Source organism: Lepidochelys kempii, chromosome 14 (assembly GCF_965140265.1).
Source record: "Lepidochelys kempii isolate rLepKem1 chromosome 14, rLepKem1.hap2, whole genome shotgun sequence".
Lineage (NCBI taxonomy): Eukaryota > Metazoa > Chordata > Testudines > Cheloniidae > Lepidochelys > Lepidochelys kempii.
The window spans coordinates 7,430,518-7,450,151 of record NC_133269.1 but is presented as its reverse complement, the minus strand read 5'-3'; the positions used below and the strand labels follow the sequence as shown (position 1 = coordinate 7,450,151).

Genomic DNA, 19,634 nt, shown 5'->3' with positions numbered 1-19,634 from the left:
ACGCGCTATCTCAGAGTCGCACAACATATACAAAGTGCAACCACACAATACCCCATCACCAGCACAACACACAAATATACACACAGAGTGCAATTGGTACCGCACATCACAACTTCCTCCACCACCTCACACCCACAACCTCCCCACCACAAAACATATGCGCACAAAAAACAGTACAGCCAGTGTTTGCTACCTCTCACCACGCACATATAACCATCCATCACTAACCCACACAGCAAACAGTGCAACTGACAATGTGCCCCACACTACAATACCCCACACCACCCCCCCCCCCACAGATACACACCCATAACCCCCCACTGCTACAACAAACACACACACAGACTGCAGGTGGAACCTGCTTCTAACCACACACAACACACACACAGTAAACACATACACAGAGTACATCCAGTACTTGCTGCCTTTCGTCACACAGAACGCCCACTTCTACTAAAGTACATATACACACTATATTACACACACTATCCTCACTACTACAACAAACACAGAGTGCAGCCAGTATCTGCTGCCTCTCACAACACATGACCCCACCTCCACTAAAACACCCCCCCCCAACAAACACACGGTGCAGATGGGACCCACTACCTCTTAGAACAAGAACATACACAGCGCACACCATCAATCATGTAACACACACATATATAGAGTGCAGCCAGCACCCACCATATACCCACAGTGCACCACACAACACAACACCTCCCTACAATATGCTTAACACACAGCAGGACACCTCTGATAATGCTCCTAACAAAGACACCACACAACCAAGCAATACAACACCCCAACACACAACAAAAACCCTGCACAACACACAGCTCCAACTATAACATACACAAAACACCACCAAAATACCTGGACACTCAAATATTCCCAATAGAGCACCTCTGTGCGCACTCACAAGGCACATCTACACCCATATGTGTGCACATAGCATATATCAAACACCCGATCAATGCCAAAGACCTAAATCATATTTATACTGTGTACAAATGCTTCTGAGTCTTTCATGTACGTGCATATATATATTTTTGTGAATGTGTGTAATATGTATTATCCCAGTCCAATACAGGTATATATAAACATTTACAAATATGTGTAATATATATTCTCAGGCAGATACTTTAGTTATGTGGAGTTAAGATTGAAAGAATCTTCTAGTTACCTCTGGCAAAAAAATAAATAAACTGAAATAAGAGGAAGTTATATCTTTCTCCAAAACTACAAGCTTTAGAAAGCTCTGAAATTCCAAGTTAAGGTTCCACTTTATGAAGCAAAACACCACCACTAGAAAAATACAAACAGACGAGAAAGTAAACAAATGCATGAATCTTGACAACCAGAAACTGGGGATAATTTTTTAATCCATTACCTAAAATTATCTCATTAATGACCACAAAAATATTAATGCAGTAGGGCCTGATTTCTGAATTGGTGAACGCTCCTTCCATGTGTAGAAGCAGGGATCTGCAAGTACTCTGAACCTCTTGCAATCAGGCGCATACTCTTATTGTACTGTACCTAGTTTGTGGCACTACAGGGGCAAAGCTGAGGTTCATGGGTAGCTATTAGTTGTGTATTTAAATATTCATTTTTTCTTGTTTATTTATCGTAAATTTTAATCTTATCTTGGAATTTCCAGGGTTCCTAACATTTATGTACAGTGTTCTTTTAAGATATGGGTTTGTTTGTTTGTGTTAAATAACCTGAAAGATTCTTCCACCCTTCCATGCAGGTCAGTGAAGCTTTTGTTGAGAAACTTGTTTAGGTTTTAAAATATGTTTAAAGATTGCTCACTGACAGCAGTCACTGTGAGGTTTGTCATGGGACTACTCGTTTAAATACCTTGCTGAATCCCATGGGCCTACTCACTTGTTTAAATACCTTGCCTTAATGTATACTGTAACAATAAAAAACTAGATTCAGAGAGAAGAAAGCCTGATAAAAGTTGAGGCCAGAATATGAAGAAATGAGAAGAAGGGGAATAGACATCTAACAGTCTTTTGTACATTTAATGTTAATACTGTATTTCATTGTAGGAACAGCACAGCAAATCCATCACCTTTTTTCTGGAAGTTTTATCTTCAGCTAAACATTTAATTACCTTTATCAGTTTATCTAGACTTTCACAAAACAGTTTATCTAGACTTTTCTGCAAATAATAGGTAAGAGACCAGATTTATAAGGTAGTTAGGTGTTGATGTACTCGGCATTACAGTGTAAAACTGATTTAGAAGCCTAAATATCATTTTTGGGATTTTGGCTTGTAAGTACCTACATCCCTTTTGAAATACGATTTAGGCTCTGAAATCAATTCGGCATTGCTGAGCAAAGCAGTAACTAAATACCTTTAAAAATCTGGGCCTAGGTCTTCCCTTGTCAAGTTTTCCTATTGTTCCTAATCTGGCATGTGACCTTGCATCCATAGAGTAAGTGTAACTTTCCCTGAAGTAATGAACCAAAATAATTTATCAGTTTACATGGAAAATTACATTATATCAAAGCATGTGAAATGAATTAAAGAAGAAAACTAGGAAGAAGGAAAGAAAGGGAGTCTTTGTGACTTTAAGTTTGGTACATAATTGGATGGGATATGGTGGGTTTGGCTGTAGGTTTTTTTAATTTGTTGTATAATTTTGATGCATTCTCATTTGGTTTTTAGTTAGGTTTGTTAAGATGTTAAGGTACCTAGAGATCTTTAGCATAGGCTCTGTTGGCAGTTACAGGGGCTTAGATGCTCTCTACTGGGACTCCTTGAAGACCTGTTCAGAACAGGTTACGAAGTCATCTCACTGCTATTTGAAGCCTTCTCTCTAAAGCTTAACACGTGCTTAATGGCATGCTCTATTTACACATGCAAGGAGAGACTATGCATTTTATATTGTGTGTTTGCTGTAAAGCAGCAGCATTAAAACCATTACAATCTACATTCCACACAGACTATGCTGACAGCTTGTGCCTCACGCTCTCAAAGAAACTGCGGAATCACCTGATCAAGATCCTCTACAGCAAACAGGGAAAGATTAAGAATGAGCTCTCAAAAATGGATACTCTCATAAAGAACCAACCTTCCACACAAACTTCCTCGTGGCTGGATTTTACTAAAACTAGACAAGCCATTTACAACGCACACTTTGCTTCTCTACAAAAGAAAAAAAACACTAAACTTTCTAAACTACTACATGCTACAAGGGGCCACAGCAATGGTTCCCTCACCCCACCTAGCAATATTGTTACCTATCCAACTATACTCTCAGCCCAGCAGAAGCAGCTGTTCTATCTCGGGGCCTCTCCTTCTGCCCCTCCACCCCCACGAACATGATACAGTTCTGTGGTGACCTAGAATCCTATTTTCGACGTCTCCGTCTCAAGGAATATTTCCAAAATACCTCTGAACAACATACTAATCCACAGAGGTCTCCCTGCCAACACTACAGAAAGAGGGATTCTAGATGGACTCCTCCTGAAGTCGAAACAGCAGACTGGACTTCTACATAGAGTGCTTCCGCCGACGTGCACGGGCTGAAATTGTGGAAAAGCAGCATCACTTGCCCCATAACCTCAGCCATGCGGAACGCAATGCCATCCACAGCCTCAGAAACAACTCTGACATCATAATCAAAAAGGCTGACAAAGGAGGTGCTGTTGTCATCATGAATAGGTCGGAATATGAACAAGAGGCTGCTCGGCAGCTCTCCAACACGAGTTTCTACAAGCCATTACCTATGATCCCACTGAGAGTTACCAAAAGCAACTACAGCATTTGCTCAAGAAACTTCCTGAAAAAGCACAAGATCAAATCCGCACAGACACACCCCTGGAACCCCGACCTGGGATATTCTATCTACTACCCAAGATCCATAAACCTGGAAATCCTGGGCGCCCCATCATCTCAGGCATTGGCACCCTGACAGCAGGATTGTCTGGCTATGTAGACTCCCTCCTCAGGCCCTACGCTACCAGCACTCCCAGCTACCTTCGAGACACCACTGACTTCCTGAGGAAACTTCAATCCATCGGTGATCTTCCTGATAACACATCCTGGCTACTATGGATGTAGAAGCCCTCTACACCAACATTCCACACAAAGATGGACTACAAGCCGTCAAGAACACTATCCCCGATAATGTCACGGCTAACCTGGTGGCTGAACTTTGTGACTTTGTCCTTACCCATAACTATTTCACATTTGGGGACAATGTATACCTTCAGATCAGCGGCACTGCTATGGGTACCCGCATGGCCCCACAGTATGCCAACATTTTTATGGCTGATTTAGAACAACGCTTCCTCAGCTCTCGTCCCCTAAAGCCCCTACTCTACTTGCGCTATATTGATGACATCTTCATCATCTGGACCATGGAAAAGAAGCCCTTGAGGAATTCCACCATGATTTCAACAATTTCCATCCCACCACCAACCTCAGCCTGGTCCAGTCCACACAAGAGATCCACTTCCTGGACACTACAGTGCTAATAAACAATGGCCACATAAACACCACCCTATACCGTAAACCTACTGACCGCTATTCCTACCTGCATGCCTCCAGCTTTCACCCTGACCACACCACACGATCCATCGTCTACAGCCAAGCTCTGCGATACAACCGCATTTGCTCCAACCCCTCAGACAGAGACAAACACCTACAAGATCTCTGTCAAGCTTTCTTACAACTACAATACCCACCTGCAGAAGTAAAGAAACAGATTGATAGAGCCAGAAGAGTTCCCAGAAGTCACCTACTACAGGACAGGCCTACAAAGAAAATAACAGAACGCCACTAGCCGTCACCTTCAGCCCCCAAACTAAAACCCCTCCAACGCATTATTAAGGATCTACAACCTATCCTAAAGGATGACCCAACACTCTCACAAGTCTTGGGAGACAGGCCAGTCCTTGCCTACAGACAGCCCCGCAACCTGAAGCAAATACTCACCAACAACCACATACCACACAACAGAACCACTAACCCAGGAACTTATCCTTGCAACAAAGCCCGTTGCCAATTGTGCCCACATATCTATTCAGGGGACACCATCACAGGGCCTAATAACATCAGCCACACTATCAGAGGCTCGTTCACCTGCACATCCACCAATGTGATCTATGCCATCATGTGCCAGCAATGCCCCTCTGCCATGTACATTGGTCAAACTGGACAGTCTCTACGTAAAAGAATAAATGGACACAAATCAGATGTCAAGAATTATAACATTCATAAACCAGTCGGAGAACACTTCAATCTCTCTGGTCACGCAATCACAGACATGAAGGTCGCTATCTTAAAACAAAAAAACTTCAAATCCAGACTCCAGCGAGAAACTGCTGAATTGGAATTCATTTGCAAATTGGATACTATTAATTTAGGCTTAAATAGAGACTGGGAGTGGCTAAGTCATTATGCAAGGTAGCCTGTTTCCTCTTGTTTTTTCCTACCCCCCCCCCCCCCAGATGTTCTGGTTTAACTTGGATTTAAACCTGGAGAATGGTCAGTTTAGATGAGCTATTACCAGCAGGAGAGTGAGTTTGTGTGTGTATGGGGGTGGGGGGGATGTGAGAAAACCTTGATCTATGCAGGAAATAGCCCGACTTGATTATGTAAAGAGTTGTCACTTTGGATGGGCTAGCACCAGCAGGAGAGTGAATTTGTGTGGGGGGGTGGAGGGTGAGAAAACCTGGATTTGTGCTGGAAATGGCCCACCTGTTGATCACTTTAGATAAGCTATTACCAGCAGGACAGTGGGGTGGGAGGAGGTATTGTTTCATGATTTCTGTGTGTATATAAAGTCTGCTGCAGTTTCCACGGTAAACATCTGATGAAGTGAGCTGTAGCTCACGAAAGCTCATGCTCAAATAAATTGGTTAGTCTCTAAGGTGCCACAAGTACTCCTTTTCATTAAAACTGAGTGTCTCGCTAGCATTCAGCTGCTATTGTAACTGTAGCAGAAGAATATTCAGTGTACTATATATAGGCCAAGGACCTGATTTTTTTTTCTTCACACCAAAGTAAGTGAAAACTTTCCACTAAATTCAACATCAGCAGAATCAGGCATGAAATCCTATTTGCCTTATTTACACAAATCTGTTGAAAGCAGTAGCACTTTTGCATGCATAAGTGAGCAGGATTTTGCCCTACAACTATAATGTATAAACAGACATTAAATAAATTATAGTTCAAATGATCACTTTTAACAGCTGAATGTGTTAATTTTCAAATAAAAGCTTGTGCCAGTTGTATGTCTTTTTGTTTATTCTGGAGAAGAAGTACATGACAAAAATGAAATCAGTGGCGGTTTTGCAAATATCTAGAGTGCATTGTTTCACTTCCTGTGCTACCATTATACTGCAGATAAGAAGATGTAGGAAAAATGCTGCATGGTTATTGAATTAGACCCAGTGCCATTTCCAGCTGTGACCACATGATCCTCCTTTATCTGGCCTACACAACTGTTTATACTCATGGAAACACAAATAATGGACATGACAGGGGTCTGGATGGACAAATGCAGTCTTAAAATATTTGTTTTAGAAGAATCAAAAGGGGGAGGAGAGGAATGCAGAACCACAAAACAGGGGTTACCCTATTTATTTAAGAAACTTAGTTTTGTATTTTAAATATGGGTAGGTTAAAATGAAAGGTGAAAACTCTTCTGGCTTAATGGAATAATATTAAAAAAAAATCTACTGTGCACTCCTTTTGCTGCTTTCATTCAAGGATCTCAAAATTCTTTACAAACCTTAGGCTGCAGTTCACATCCTGGGCCTAATTCACCACTCCATCGCTGTAGACTTATGCTAGTGTAATTCTACTGACTTCAGTAGAAATACACCATCATAAAGATACACAGGGGCAGCCCGAGGCATATGTATCCATTAAATCCCCTTTACATCCTTTTTGGAAGACTTAAGTGGGAATTACTACATGCTGCCTTATGTTGACCTGCACTTGGGTGAATCTCACCCTTTGATGCGTAAGCCACACACAGGACCCGTGGTACATAGGAAAATATTATTCCCATCTTACAGATGAGGAAACTGAGCCCCTGGTTCATGCCAAATTACATTTCCAAATCTGGATGCTTAAAGTTAGATCCGTAAATCCTGTTTAAGAGGTGCACAACTAGGACTGTCTTCACTCAGTAGGAAAACTGGGCCACTTAAATCTGGATTAGGGCAACTACTGACTGGTCCAAAGTTATAAATCAGAAACCTGAAGAAGAGCTCCATGTAGCTTGCCTATTTCACCAACAGATGTTGGTCCAATAAAAAACATTACCTCACCCTCCTTGTCTCTCTAAGATTGTGGGGCCAACACAGCTACAATAACACTGCAACCAAATCATGAAGTGGCAAATTAGAAAATGAGCACAAGGTGTCTACTAAGTCCTTAGCCAACACATGCACACACTTGTTCTGTGGAGAGAAAGCGTGAGAGAGACATTGCTGCCCTAAACTAGGTTCATGACTGAGTGGTCCTCATCATCATTAATATCACAGTGAAAATGATTGACTATCAGTTTTCTGCCTATCTAGAAGCTGAATCATTTATTACTTCTATTTACTGTGACCTCAAAGCTTTCTTTACATAAAGATCTTTAGCTGATTAGTGATGCTATAACTTTGCTAAATTTAAGTTTTGAAATAAGTTTTTTTCCCTGTTGGAGTATTTTCAACTTTAAAAAGCCATTTCTGGCATTCCTGCCCCTACCATATCTTGAGGTTCCTGGAGAACAGAAATAAATATCCTGAAAACCTTTGAAACTATTTCTGTCCTTTGAATAAATGTATAGTATTATGGATTAAACCTGAGAAATAGTTAGTAGGTTAATGTGCATCATAACAAAGGAAATATCCCTACCACTCAGCCTTCGAAGAAACTTTAGCAAACAATAATTGCCATTTACCAGAAAATAAAACACAGTGCTCCAAGCTACAGACTTTCTTCCCACATAAAATATGTCTTTAAAATATTTTTTTTCCAGAAAACATGAGCATAATTTGAAAAGCATACATTTTAGACACATCTTCTAATAAGCAAAAAAGAGGATGTCTCATAGTCACTTGCCAACTGATTTTGTTCCAGAAGTACTGTGGCACCTTTTATAAGCCAAGAGCTATATTTATTTTAGTTTTGCACCTATCCTGGATCTTACAACATAGATTTTTTCTGTATTTCCATCCAGTAGACTCTTATTCAGCCTGATTTTCTGCTAGTGTCCATGTAAACTAAAAGGATTCTGTTTATTGCAGAAATTAGTCGAAAAATTAGTCCATTTCCATAAATGCAAAGAAAATATAAAGTAAAATAATCTACCAGCAAAAATACACACGTGAATTCTGAGTAGTTTTACATATTATGACTAGCGTGCACATACGAGCATATATCATCACCTGCTCTTCCCAAAGTGCTTATGTCTGCTTTTTTTTTTGTACTGTGCAGCCCGCAAAACTAAATTTACAATAATCTTGCTGACAACTATTCTTGTCAAAATCAGAACTACTGCAGAATATTATTACTGTACATTCTGTTTGCTAAAATGTTGACAGCATTTTAGCATCTATATGTACTGTGAACAAAGTCTGGATAAGATAACAGACCTATAGTACATCACACATCTTTTTCAAAACATTTTATTTATATGAAAAATTACAGCAAACATGTGGTTAGGTGGTGAGATGGGTTAGACATAAGGGTCAGAATTTTCAGAAAGGCTGAGAACCAACAAGTGGGTTATATTTTCAGAAGACCTTTGTTCCCATTTAGGTATCAAAATAATTGACTGGATTTTCAGAAAGACTTAATACATGTTATGTGCTGAGCACTTTTGAAAATTGGCTCTAGTGCCTCAATAGGATCGGAGGTCTTTTGAAAATCTGACTCCATTTATGAGCTTTTCAAAATCTGGTCCAGAGCTTTTTTTGAAAATCTGGCTCTAGATTGATCTCTGAACATCATAGTTCTAAGGAAGGAACATACCCTCTCTTCCTCAGTAATCAGAGGTGTCTGAAGTGGACCTCAAATCTGCACCTCCTCCAAAAACACTCACGTACTTCTGAGGCAACCTGGAATTAAATCTGCTTATATAGTTTTGATTGAACAGCACAAAAAACTCTACCACCACAACTAGACTGAAATGACAGATTTGTGATTGTTACAAACTGGAATGAGTTTACTGGCATAGCTTCCTACTCCCCCTTTGTCCACACTACAACAGTACCATGCTGCTAGGCACAATTATGAGGTTGTTCAGCAATAATCTAGTAATGGAATACAGTAGAACCTCAGAGTTATAAACATCTTGGGAATGGAGGTTGTTCGTAACTCTGAAATGTTCATAACTCTGAACAAAACATGGTCGTTCTTTCAAAAGTTTACAGCTGAACATTGACTTAATAAAGCTTTGAAACTTTACTATGCAGAAGAAAAATGCTGCTTTCCCTTAATTTTTAATAGTTTATGTTTGACACAATACTGCACTATATTTATTTATTTATTTATTTATTTATGTCTCTGCTGCTGCCTGATTGCATATTTCTGGTTCCAAATGAGGTGTGTGGCTGACTGGTCAGTTCATAACTCTGGTGTTCATAACTCTGAGGTTCTACTGTACTGAACAGATATGAACTACATCGTGTGAGCTTGCATAGCACCATGACTTTCCAGTAGCACGCCTGACTCAAGTCAAATTAACCTTTCACTCTCATCATTCGCGCTAAAATCACCTACTAAAACTCTTAAATGCATTAAAAAAAAGAATTTCTGTTGTGCACAAAATTCAAAGAAATTCACCCAAAAGCCTTTCCAAAGGGGAAATATTAAAACAGTCAAGCAGCAATATTGTCTGTTTTTAAGAGTCATTGGCACATCCACCAGGACTTGGTGCTTTATTAAGGTTTCAGTTCTGAGATCACTTTTTCAATCTCCTTAAGTGAGAGGTTGATTTAGAACTTTCATAGCTTCCCCAGTAGAAGAATTTCAGCTTATGAAAGAAGGTCTAACACCTACCAAGAATAGCAGTCTGCTAGGAAATTTTTTGAAATAAATTAGAGCAGGCCAAATTAGTCTCTGGTGTTCAAATACCTCTCAAATGATCAGAATCAGATATGCTGATGGAAAGAAGAGTGTTTCTTTATTTGGAGGTAATCTTATCTGTGTTTCCATTACCTGGCTTCATTTCAGGAAAATGCCATTTTTTAAATACAGTAAAATATCACCAGTATCCATTTATTTTTAAATAAGCTTTCCTCCCTCCCTGGTATGGATGGTCTGTTAGCTGCTTGATAAGAGACCAGTTTATTTTCTAATCGGACTTGATAAATTTTCAGTCAGTTAAATGTTTGAACTTACTTAGATGGTTTTTTATAACATGATTTTCATTTGAACTGATAGTGCTGAATTGCCAGCACTTCAGAGAGTTCTTTATCTGCCAGTGGTATTTGTGTCAGCTTTTTGTCATCTGATATGGAGCCCAGTACAATCTTGCTGTCTTCAGTTTTGCCTCCATCATGGATGTTAATAAATAAGAGTTTTCTGTATTTTATTTGTACTATTACAATTCAGACCTGTTCTCCATTTAGCTCTGAATTCACTTAACTGAAGTCTGGGAGTGGGCCCAGACTACCCATAACAAGTTAATTTAAGGAGTCTGTCTTGGCTGATAATTGAATCATAAGCACCTGGGCCTGATAAAAGACCACTAGGGCACAATTACAGGGAAGTGCTCATAGATAAAGAAGCTCTCCCAATTGAGAGAAATTCCCAGAATTGACAGCCACAGGTCCCAAGGAGGAGGGCAGCAAAACCCCTGAGCAGAGGGAGAGACTCTATAGGCCAGAGAAGCAATGACTGAGAACCACAGGCCCCAAGGAACAGATCTCTGGAGAGTTCCTTGGGTATTGGCTAGAGTCCTCCAAGGTGTCCAGGATCCTTCTTTTCCACTCTGCCTTCCTGCACATGGCTTCTTATCCAAAATATGGAATGCCTGGTCTTTCTTTACATATTCTTTAACACTCTGTCAGGTGACTCCGTGATCAGCCTCAACAGATGACCACAGACCCTACCAACTGACTTAATTGCCAGGCAATTGCTTACCTGATAAATTAGTTCTCATGAGTAGAAGGCAGCCTATTGTCTATAGTGCTTCTTTTTGAACAGAGGACCATCCAGATGTAATGACTCTGTTGTTAACCCTCGACTGCTACCTCTTGGAATTCCTGACCAACATGGAGGTAAAAGGACAACAGTGAAGGCAAACAAGTGTCACATTGGAAATGGAGTTTGCAGCTTGATAAAGACACAGACAGGGTTCATGATCTCACACATGACTCAGAAGTTGTATTAGATTTCCTGAACCATGACAACCTGTTCCTGGTGTCGATAATGACATTGGTGAATCTGAAGCTTGATTTCAGGAGGACAGATTCCGGGAGTGCGTGGCGTTCACCAACTGAGACCTTCAGGCAATGCCTCACCAGATATGGAGCCAGGTTTCATGAAAGCTTAAGGACTAGCAAAAAACTTCAGTGACCCCAGACATTCAGAGCATGTAAGGCTGAAAGGGCCAGAGGAAAATGAGCCATGGGATTTCACTGGTGGACCTTGTACCTATAGGAAAAGAGGAGATCTGAAGTCTTAATGGACTGAGGTCCCTCCTTGGTAACCTCCGTCACATTCTGGAGGTGGGAGGGGGAGAAGAAATAATATGAAACTTTTGAATTGTTCTGCAATTTTGCCTTATGAGAAAATTTGGGTTAGAAATAAGCCTTCTTCAGAGCACTAAGCATATTCTCCTTAGATCCTTAATGAGTTGATTCTGTGGACTTTTGCTCCTGCAAATTGGACTACTATGAAATGCCTGCAGCCGAAGAGGTTTCATATGCTTTTTTCCCCAAGGTTATCCATCCAGGTGACTGCTTGCCTGGGTAAATCTCACATGGTAAGTCACTCAGGGAACATGATCTAATTGCATAGATCCATATCTTCAGCTGGTATAAAACAGTGTAGCTTCACTGAAGTCAGTGGAGTCATGCCAGTCTAAACCAGCTGAAGATCTGGCCCAGAGACCTTACACTGGTTTCCCATGCATCCGATGAAGTGAGCTGTAGCTCACGGAAGCTCATGCTCTAATAAATTGGTTAGTCTCTAAGGTGCCACAAGTACTCCTTTTCTTTTGGCGAATACAGACTAACACGGCTGTTACTCTGAAACCTGTCATTTAAAATGAGGTTAAGACACAAGACAAAAATCACAATTACATTTCTATTTGTGCTGATCATAAAGATTTGGGGCATGTTTCATCTCCCATCGATTGTAAATAAGGAGTAATACCATTAAAGTTAATGGAGCACACTTGTGTAGACGCGCTGTATGAGGCAGATCCAAAACTCAGAGGAAGCCACTGGAAAGGCTTCCATTGACTTCTGCGGGTCTGGGATCAGGCCCTGGCCTAGAGGGAGAGCAGAATCAGGTCTTCGATATCACTGTGCTTTGTCAGAAGCACAGAGACTGAATGATACAGAGGGCAGATTTATTGACCTAGATTACTCTGGAGTTGTGCCCAGAAATAATATAACAGATAATACCCAGAGGCTAACAGAGATCTTAAATCAACGGCTTCCATCTACATAGACTTAGCTGCTGATACTAAGAGAGGCTTCTGACACAGCCAAATAGCAATGATTATAGGCTGCCTTCTGACACATGGACTTTTGCTGATGTTCTTAACTGGGGTGAATAAGTCAAACAACAACTCAGCTACTGATTTTTAAAATAATAATCCACCCATTTTGGGAAAACCAAAGAATAACAGTGAGTAAATGTACTGCAAGCTGGATGCTGTTGTGATATTTTGGCCATTTGCCAAGTCAGCTGTGGGCAGTATCTTAAAATTTAACAAGTAGCCAACATAAAAAACTCAAAAACAATTGTTACTGGGGAAAAACAAAAACTAACAATTCTGGCACAAAGAAATTTAATAAAAGAGCAGCACTAAATCCTAGTACTATAAAGCCTAGCTATCTATTTATTGGGGAGAGAGAGAACCGAGATATCAATGTTCATGTGAAATCATCTCCCTATGTCAAGGTGAAGATGAGCAAATAGTTACATGTATCAGTTCTGAGCACGACTGACACTTTGCATCTCTGTTTTTTCCAGTGCTTTTATTTGCCAATCGAACCCTTTTTCTAGGTGATCTAGAAACTCGGACAAAAACCAATATGTCAGGTGCCACTGGTCCACAAAGTGGTCAAAAGCCAAAACTGCAACTGTAAAGTGCATTCCTGCAGCACTGTGTTTTCCTTGGAGAACTTGCTGGCCAGATCTGATCCCTGTATTGGTTCAGTGTGCTGACAAGGCTGTAGCATGATACAATACATACAGGTAGGGCCAGATGCTGCTCTCATTGAAATCAATGAAATTTATCCCGCTGACGTCATTGGGAGCAGGTGCCGAACCATGAAGGGAATCTTGAGCATGTTGTCAGGTTTTTAGTCTTGTCTGAGGGGCAAAGAAGAGCCAAGTTTAGAGCTGATGTGGTGCTTCTCCACCCGCAAACCCAAACAAGTGCTTTAACCTCTCTCTCTCTCTCTCTCTCTCCTCTTCCATTGTCCTTGTATCTCTTTCTGTTCTCATCCTTTCACATCTCACTGCTTTATAGAGTTATTACAGGGTAGAGGAGGGAGGGAGAAAAGTGGCTTTGTGCCTCCCCATACTGTGGGTCTGGCCACAGTGCAGAACAGAACAGCCTCATGCTTGCAAGCACCATAACATTATTGTGCGAGCTCTATGCCACCCAGGGAATCTCTTGACACCGGTGGTTGCCTGCGCTGTTTTTACAGCCCCTTTACACCACAGGCCAAAGGGTAAAATAATTGGTCTCTTTGGTTCTACACTTTTGGTTGAACAGAGGCTGCCTGAAGTGATGTAAGGCTGAACTCATAAATTCTGGAGTGACTTACACAACTGGAAGGGTGGAATAACTTCAACAAGACCACTCGGGAATGACAGTGGTGTAACCCAGAGCAGAATTTGCCCCTAAATTATGCTGCTAATGAGAACATTTCCTTTAGTGCCACTTATGAAATAGACAGACCCTATTTGTATGTCACCAATGAAGTAAAAAACTGTCAGGTCAGTGCTAGTTACTGCATGTTTGGTTTAAACACTCACCCAAGAAATGAAAGAGATCTTCACTGAACAAGCACGACTTGACTTTTGCACGACTTGACTTTTGCCTAGCTGCAGAAGTTGAAGATAGTTAATGTACAAATTTGGACCAATTGGTGTCAAGCTATGTATTAAATGATGGCTGATGCTTAGAAAATGGGACTAGTCCTAATTGGTACAGAATTGAGTGAGTTTATTTTTAATTATTGTATAGAACAAGGGAAATGTCCATATATTTGTCAATATATAATTCTTTTACACAAGCACTTTCATATTGCTACCAACTTGGTCATGAGGGATTAATTTCCTTCCAGAGACACTCTCCTAAGTGTTTCATGGACTGGATGTGGGTCACTGAGACATGTCTGGGTTGACATGAATGAAGTATCACAAATTGTCAACATATGACTAACGTTGCCTTAGAGATAGAATGAAGACCAAAGACCAGACCATTAACTTTTAATGATGACTGGCTAATGGGACTTTTTGGAATACGGGTAGGCAATTGCCCACAACCTCTCCTCTATATGAACTGGGGGTTGGGGCAACATATGTGAAAAGTGTGACTGGTACTTGAAACAAAGGACATAGGTGTGAAGGGTCTTTTATAAGGAACATGATCTCCCGGATTGGGAGGTTCAGGGAGGCTTGCTGCAGGCATACCGTTTGTCTTCCAGGCCAGTGCAAAGAGGGACCCGCTTAACTTTCACCTAACCTGCCTGCTTCCCTTGGCTTGGTTATGTGGTTTGACATTTCTTTACCATTTTAACCCAATATCCCTGAGCACTGCATTCCCACTGATTAATAATGTCTTGTTTTGAAAAGGCTGTCTGTGTCACTGCAAACACTTGCTGGTTGCATAGCTCCCAGAAGGGGAATTCTCCAATGCGGTTCCAAGCTCTTTTGGACCTGATGAAGAAGCAATGGTGAGAAACAGAGGTGCTGAAGTCAGGGGCCCAGTATCACAGTTGTGGGGCTCCCCTTGAGCAAAATGGAGGGCCAGGGCCTATCACTAAGAGAAGTGCACGCCAAGAAAGACTGGAAGGGTCGGAGGCATAGCACACTCTGTAATATAGTGACCATTGAGAAGGAGACACAGATTATAGAAACTCAGACATTCTTGTGAAAAGTTCATAGATAGCAGGAACTGTCACATCACAGTTCAGTTCTCCCTCCCCCTTTCCCAGTTGCATTTTCAGGTTGGGTATGCTATTTAGGCTCCTGATGGGACACCTCTCCCATAAATATCTTTGCTATCTACAATGCTCCTAAAACAGGCTGGAACAGTAACTAGAAAGAGTTATGATGAGTAAGACTACGATTTAGTCACAGGTATCTTCAGTAAAAGTCATGGACAAGTCACGGCCAATAAACAAAAATTCACTGCCCATGACCTGCCCTTGACTTATACTATAAATACCCTGGACTAAATCTTGGGGAGGGGCACCCCAAGGGGGAGGCACTGCTGGGGAGGCCAGGGCCAGCAGCCTCAGCTGTGGATGGTCCCTGGGGAGTGGCTGCCTGAGCAGCAGCCAGTGTGGCTGTCCCCAAGGCCACCTGAGTAACTGATGCTGGAGCTAGCTGCTTGGGCAGCCCTGTGGTCAGCCGCTGGCTGCTGCAGAAGTCACAGAGGTCGCAGAAAGTCACAGAATCTGTGACTTCCACAACCTCCGGGACAGACATGGAGCCCTAATGATGAGTAATGCTAATAACTGGGGTGCACTGTACCCTGTGCTCACTACAGAGACCAGGCCTTGGATCTCACCATTCCTGCACAGGACACTGGAACTTTCTGAAGTTCTCTTCCTCTGGCAGCCTGGGGAAAGGGGTTGCGACCTGGCCCTTTGTGTTTATTTCAAGAAAAGGAAACCAAACAAACCCCTGCACAAGATTTTATTGAGCTCAATATCTTCTTATGTTCACGTGTAAAAATGAATATACCTATGAACTGGAGGGATCAAACAACAACTGAAGAACCACTAAACACCAGCTCTACAGTTTCCAAAAGGGACCGTTTTACCCTCTTAAATCTCCTGAATTCTCGACTTAATTTCATTTTTACCTTTTCAGGAAAATTACACTCGTGGTCTGGATTGAATCCTGGTTTTGTTTCTCTCCCTGAGAAACTGAAAGCCCACTTCGACAAAGAGATCAACATAACCTTGAGAATGGACCTGCTCACAAAAGATGCATAAAACAAATAGCAAGGAAGTATTCAGTCCCTAGGCATCTGCCAAAAGGGGAAAACAAGTTGCTCTTTCTTTGAGGAAGCATATTCCCCTGTTCGTTTTGTGGCAGGCATGCTGTCTTTAATTTAGGCTCGCATGCTGTAAATACTTGTGCACATGAAGTAAATTGCTGTTCATGTTCATGTCCATAAAGTTATTTATGTGCTAAAGGGATGGCAAGAAAGATCAGGGCTTTAGATGACATGTATAATTAAAGACTATCCTCCACATGCAGAGAGAAAAAAGTTTTTCTTTAGCTTGATTGGCTTGCTGATTCTATGCCAAGAGGAGCCATGTAAGCCCGACCCCAATATTTATTCCTTAACTATTCATTCCCATGGACTGGAAGAAAATATTCCTGTGTGTGACATGCATGCGTTCTAACATTTCTTTGCTGCTGCAAAATAAAAAGCTAAATAAGAGCTTCAGAAGTGAGTATCAGTAGTTGTTATGGAATTGACTGCATTCTCACATTTTGCATTCAGTTTGATATGCAGGGGAATGGTAAATGGTAAATGAATGGTAAATGGGAATGATCTATTTATAAATAGGAAATGGGACCATTGGGTGTGGATGTTCAAATATCTATGAAGATACCAGTTAACCTGAAACTTATTCAATCCATTGTTTTTCTGTTGCATCTTTTGTCTTAAAGCAGCATATAAAGCTTTTCAGCTCATGCTTATAGCGGTGTGATACACAATAGAGTACATTATGCCATCTGGTGATCATTATGGGAAATGCTCACATGGAGATTGACTAATGGTGAAATCTCTTGACTCAGGCAAGTTGGGCCTTTGTGTTCCTGTGTTGTTTTAAAACATAGGTCAGAATGTAACATCAATAGTAGCTAGAGCCTGGCAAGGTGTTAAGCCAAAAAGGAAAAGTTTAGAGCTCATCTCATCTTCCCATAGGTCTTGGCAAGGGTAAAGATGTTTTGTCAATATTTTTTTAAAAGGAATAGAAAAACTGTGACTAATAAATAATGTAAATAGGAGAAAAGACTCATGGGAGTCAAGTTTTGTTAGAGGTTGAAAAGCTGCACTTTGTCCTTTGACTGTGTGAGTTTGGTAAATATTTTGTGCAAGGCACTCAGAGCCAAAGCACAGAAACTGTTAAAAACACTTTCAATCTGAAGAGATTCGCATGTTTCTGATTATTTAATATTCTGGTCAAAGTTTATATTTTAAATGCAAACAGACGCTTTTTAAAAACAAAGGCTAAACGGTTTAAGAACGGACATTGGTTAGAGTGTGTGTATAGACCCAGCCCAGCCCCACACAACATCACACCCAAAGATACTCCAGCATGCCATTGATGCCAGACTCCATGCTCCATCTGTCTACTTGTCCTACAGTTGTGACCAGGCTACTCTGTATGTGTGAAATACCTTCCCCAAACAGGTGGGCAAAGCCACCACCAGCGGAGTGTTCAAATCCTGCCTTATACTAGGGGTTCTAAACCTTTTTCTTTTTAAGCCCCCTCCCCCCCCCAGCAGGCTATAAAAACTCCATGGCCCATCTATGCCACAAGAACTGTTTTTCTGCATATAAAAGCCAGGGCCGGCGTTAGGGGGTAGCAAGCAGGGCAATTGTCTGTGGCCCCATGCTCCCCCGCACAAAGTGAGTCAGGCTGCTGCTAGGGGTGAGGACTTTTCTTAGATTAGAAATGTCAACGCGTGAAAGAGATTACAGTGTTATTTCGGTTGCACTTGAAAAGTTTCCACCAGCTGAAGAGAGGTTGCCTCAAGAGAGAACTAGCTAAAACTTCTACACCAGAAGTTTATTGAGCTTGCTCCTCACCTGGTGTAAATCAGTGTAGCTCTGGAGTCACTGATCCTCTGCTCCACAATCAGAGGAGCGACCGTGATTTACACCTGCTGAGAATTTGGCAATTGATCTGTGATCACTGTATATTGAATAAGTTAGCCCACTCCACCACCACCATTTTAAGATTCTTGTCTTACAGTGTTTGTTCCATTGTGTTCCCATTCTGAGCTTCTCTTAGGCCTTTGTGGGGCAAAAGATGGTTATTGCACAGGAAAGGAAGAACTATGCTGGCTACTAGCAGTGGTGTCTGGCTGGCATGACCACCATATGCAGTAGGATGATATAACAGGACTGCTGCTTATTTAGCACTCCCTCCTGGCCAGGGGAGCGGGATTGTCTCTGCAGACTCCCAGCTTCTCTTTTTTCTCTCTTCAGGCCCCTTTAAAAACTCAGAGGCTCTCTGGTTAATAGTACCCCTGTCTGGGACTAGTTTAATACCAGAACAAATATGCAACAAACCAGAGTCCTAAACTGGAGTTCAGTCCAACACAAAAAAATTCCATACTTTGTTCTGGGATTTTCTCTCATTCCCAGGGCTCTTCTTCCATTCCAGTCTAAGTCTCCCAATCACTCCTCCCTGCTTGGGTTCTTATGTCCATTCCCAAACACAGTCAGGGTTTCTTCCCTGTCTTCTGTGAACCACCACTCACCACTTTACTCTCCAAGCTCACTGGTGTTATGGTCCTTCAGGAATCATCCTGTCCCAGCTCCTTTCTTCTTCAGCAACCACAGTGTTCACCAGCATCACTGCAGCTCCCTGAGCTTCCCCCGTTCACTGCAGCCACCTTCTGTTTTTTATAGGGAATTGCTTGATTCCCCGCAAAGTGGGCTCATTCCATAATCAGGATTGGCTTAACCCGAGGTTCTCCAGCCCACAGGGCAAGCTGTTCTGTTACAGAGGGCTACCCTCTCCCATGCAGAGTAAAAGTCTGAGGGCCAGATTGTCAAGCTGTCTGGAGTGGCTCACAACTGTGAGTGCCAGTCTCAGGTCAGACTGTCAGAAAACCAGGAAGACCCCCCCGCCCAACTGGTGATATATTCTGTAATTAGATTTCCCCAAGGCAGTAACAAATGTGAATTCCTGGATCACTGTACCAGTCTTACCATAGAGTCCTTCATGAGCATTTCACAAGATTTCTTCAATGTGTAATTTAGTTACACGAGTATTTTCCCAGTAAATGTTTCCTATTACATTATGACAGGAATAGAGAAGCAAAAACAATACAAGTAACATCCCATTAGTTTTATGAAGTTTAAACACCCAAAAGTACGTTTACAATTACTTTGATCTAATACACAAGTGAATTGACCTGAATACTCTCTAGCATGACCTGGTCAGCCAGTATCACCCAGATTTTTTTTTTCAGCCTGTGTAAATCAGCTTCCTCA

The 19,634-nt window shown here is 41.5% G+C and overlaps 1 protein-coding gene across 1 annotated transcript in view; it reads right to left on the bottom strand.

The window, feature by feature from the left end:
• Positions 1-1,524, bottom strand: part of PRKCA (protein kinase C alpha) — a 324,685-nt gene extending 323,161 nt beyond the window's left edge. The window contains exon 1 of the mRNA XM_073311390.1: positions 1,499-1,524. Coding sequence (XP_073167491.1) covers positions 1,499-1,524 — 26 coding nt within the window. The remainder of the gene's footprint in view (positions 1-1,498) is intronic.
• Between the last annotated feature and the right edge of the window lie 18,110 nt (positions 1,525-19,634).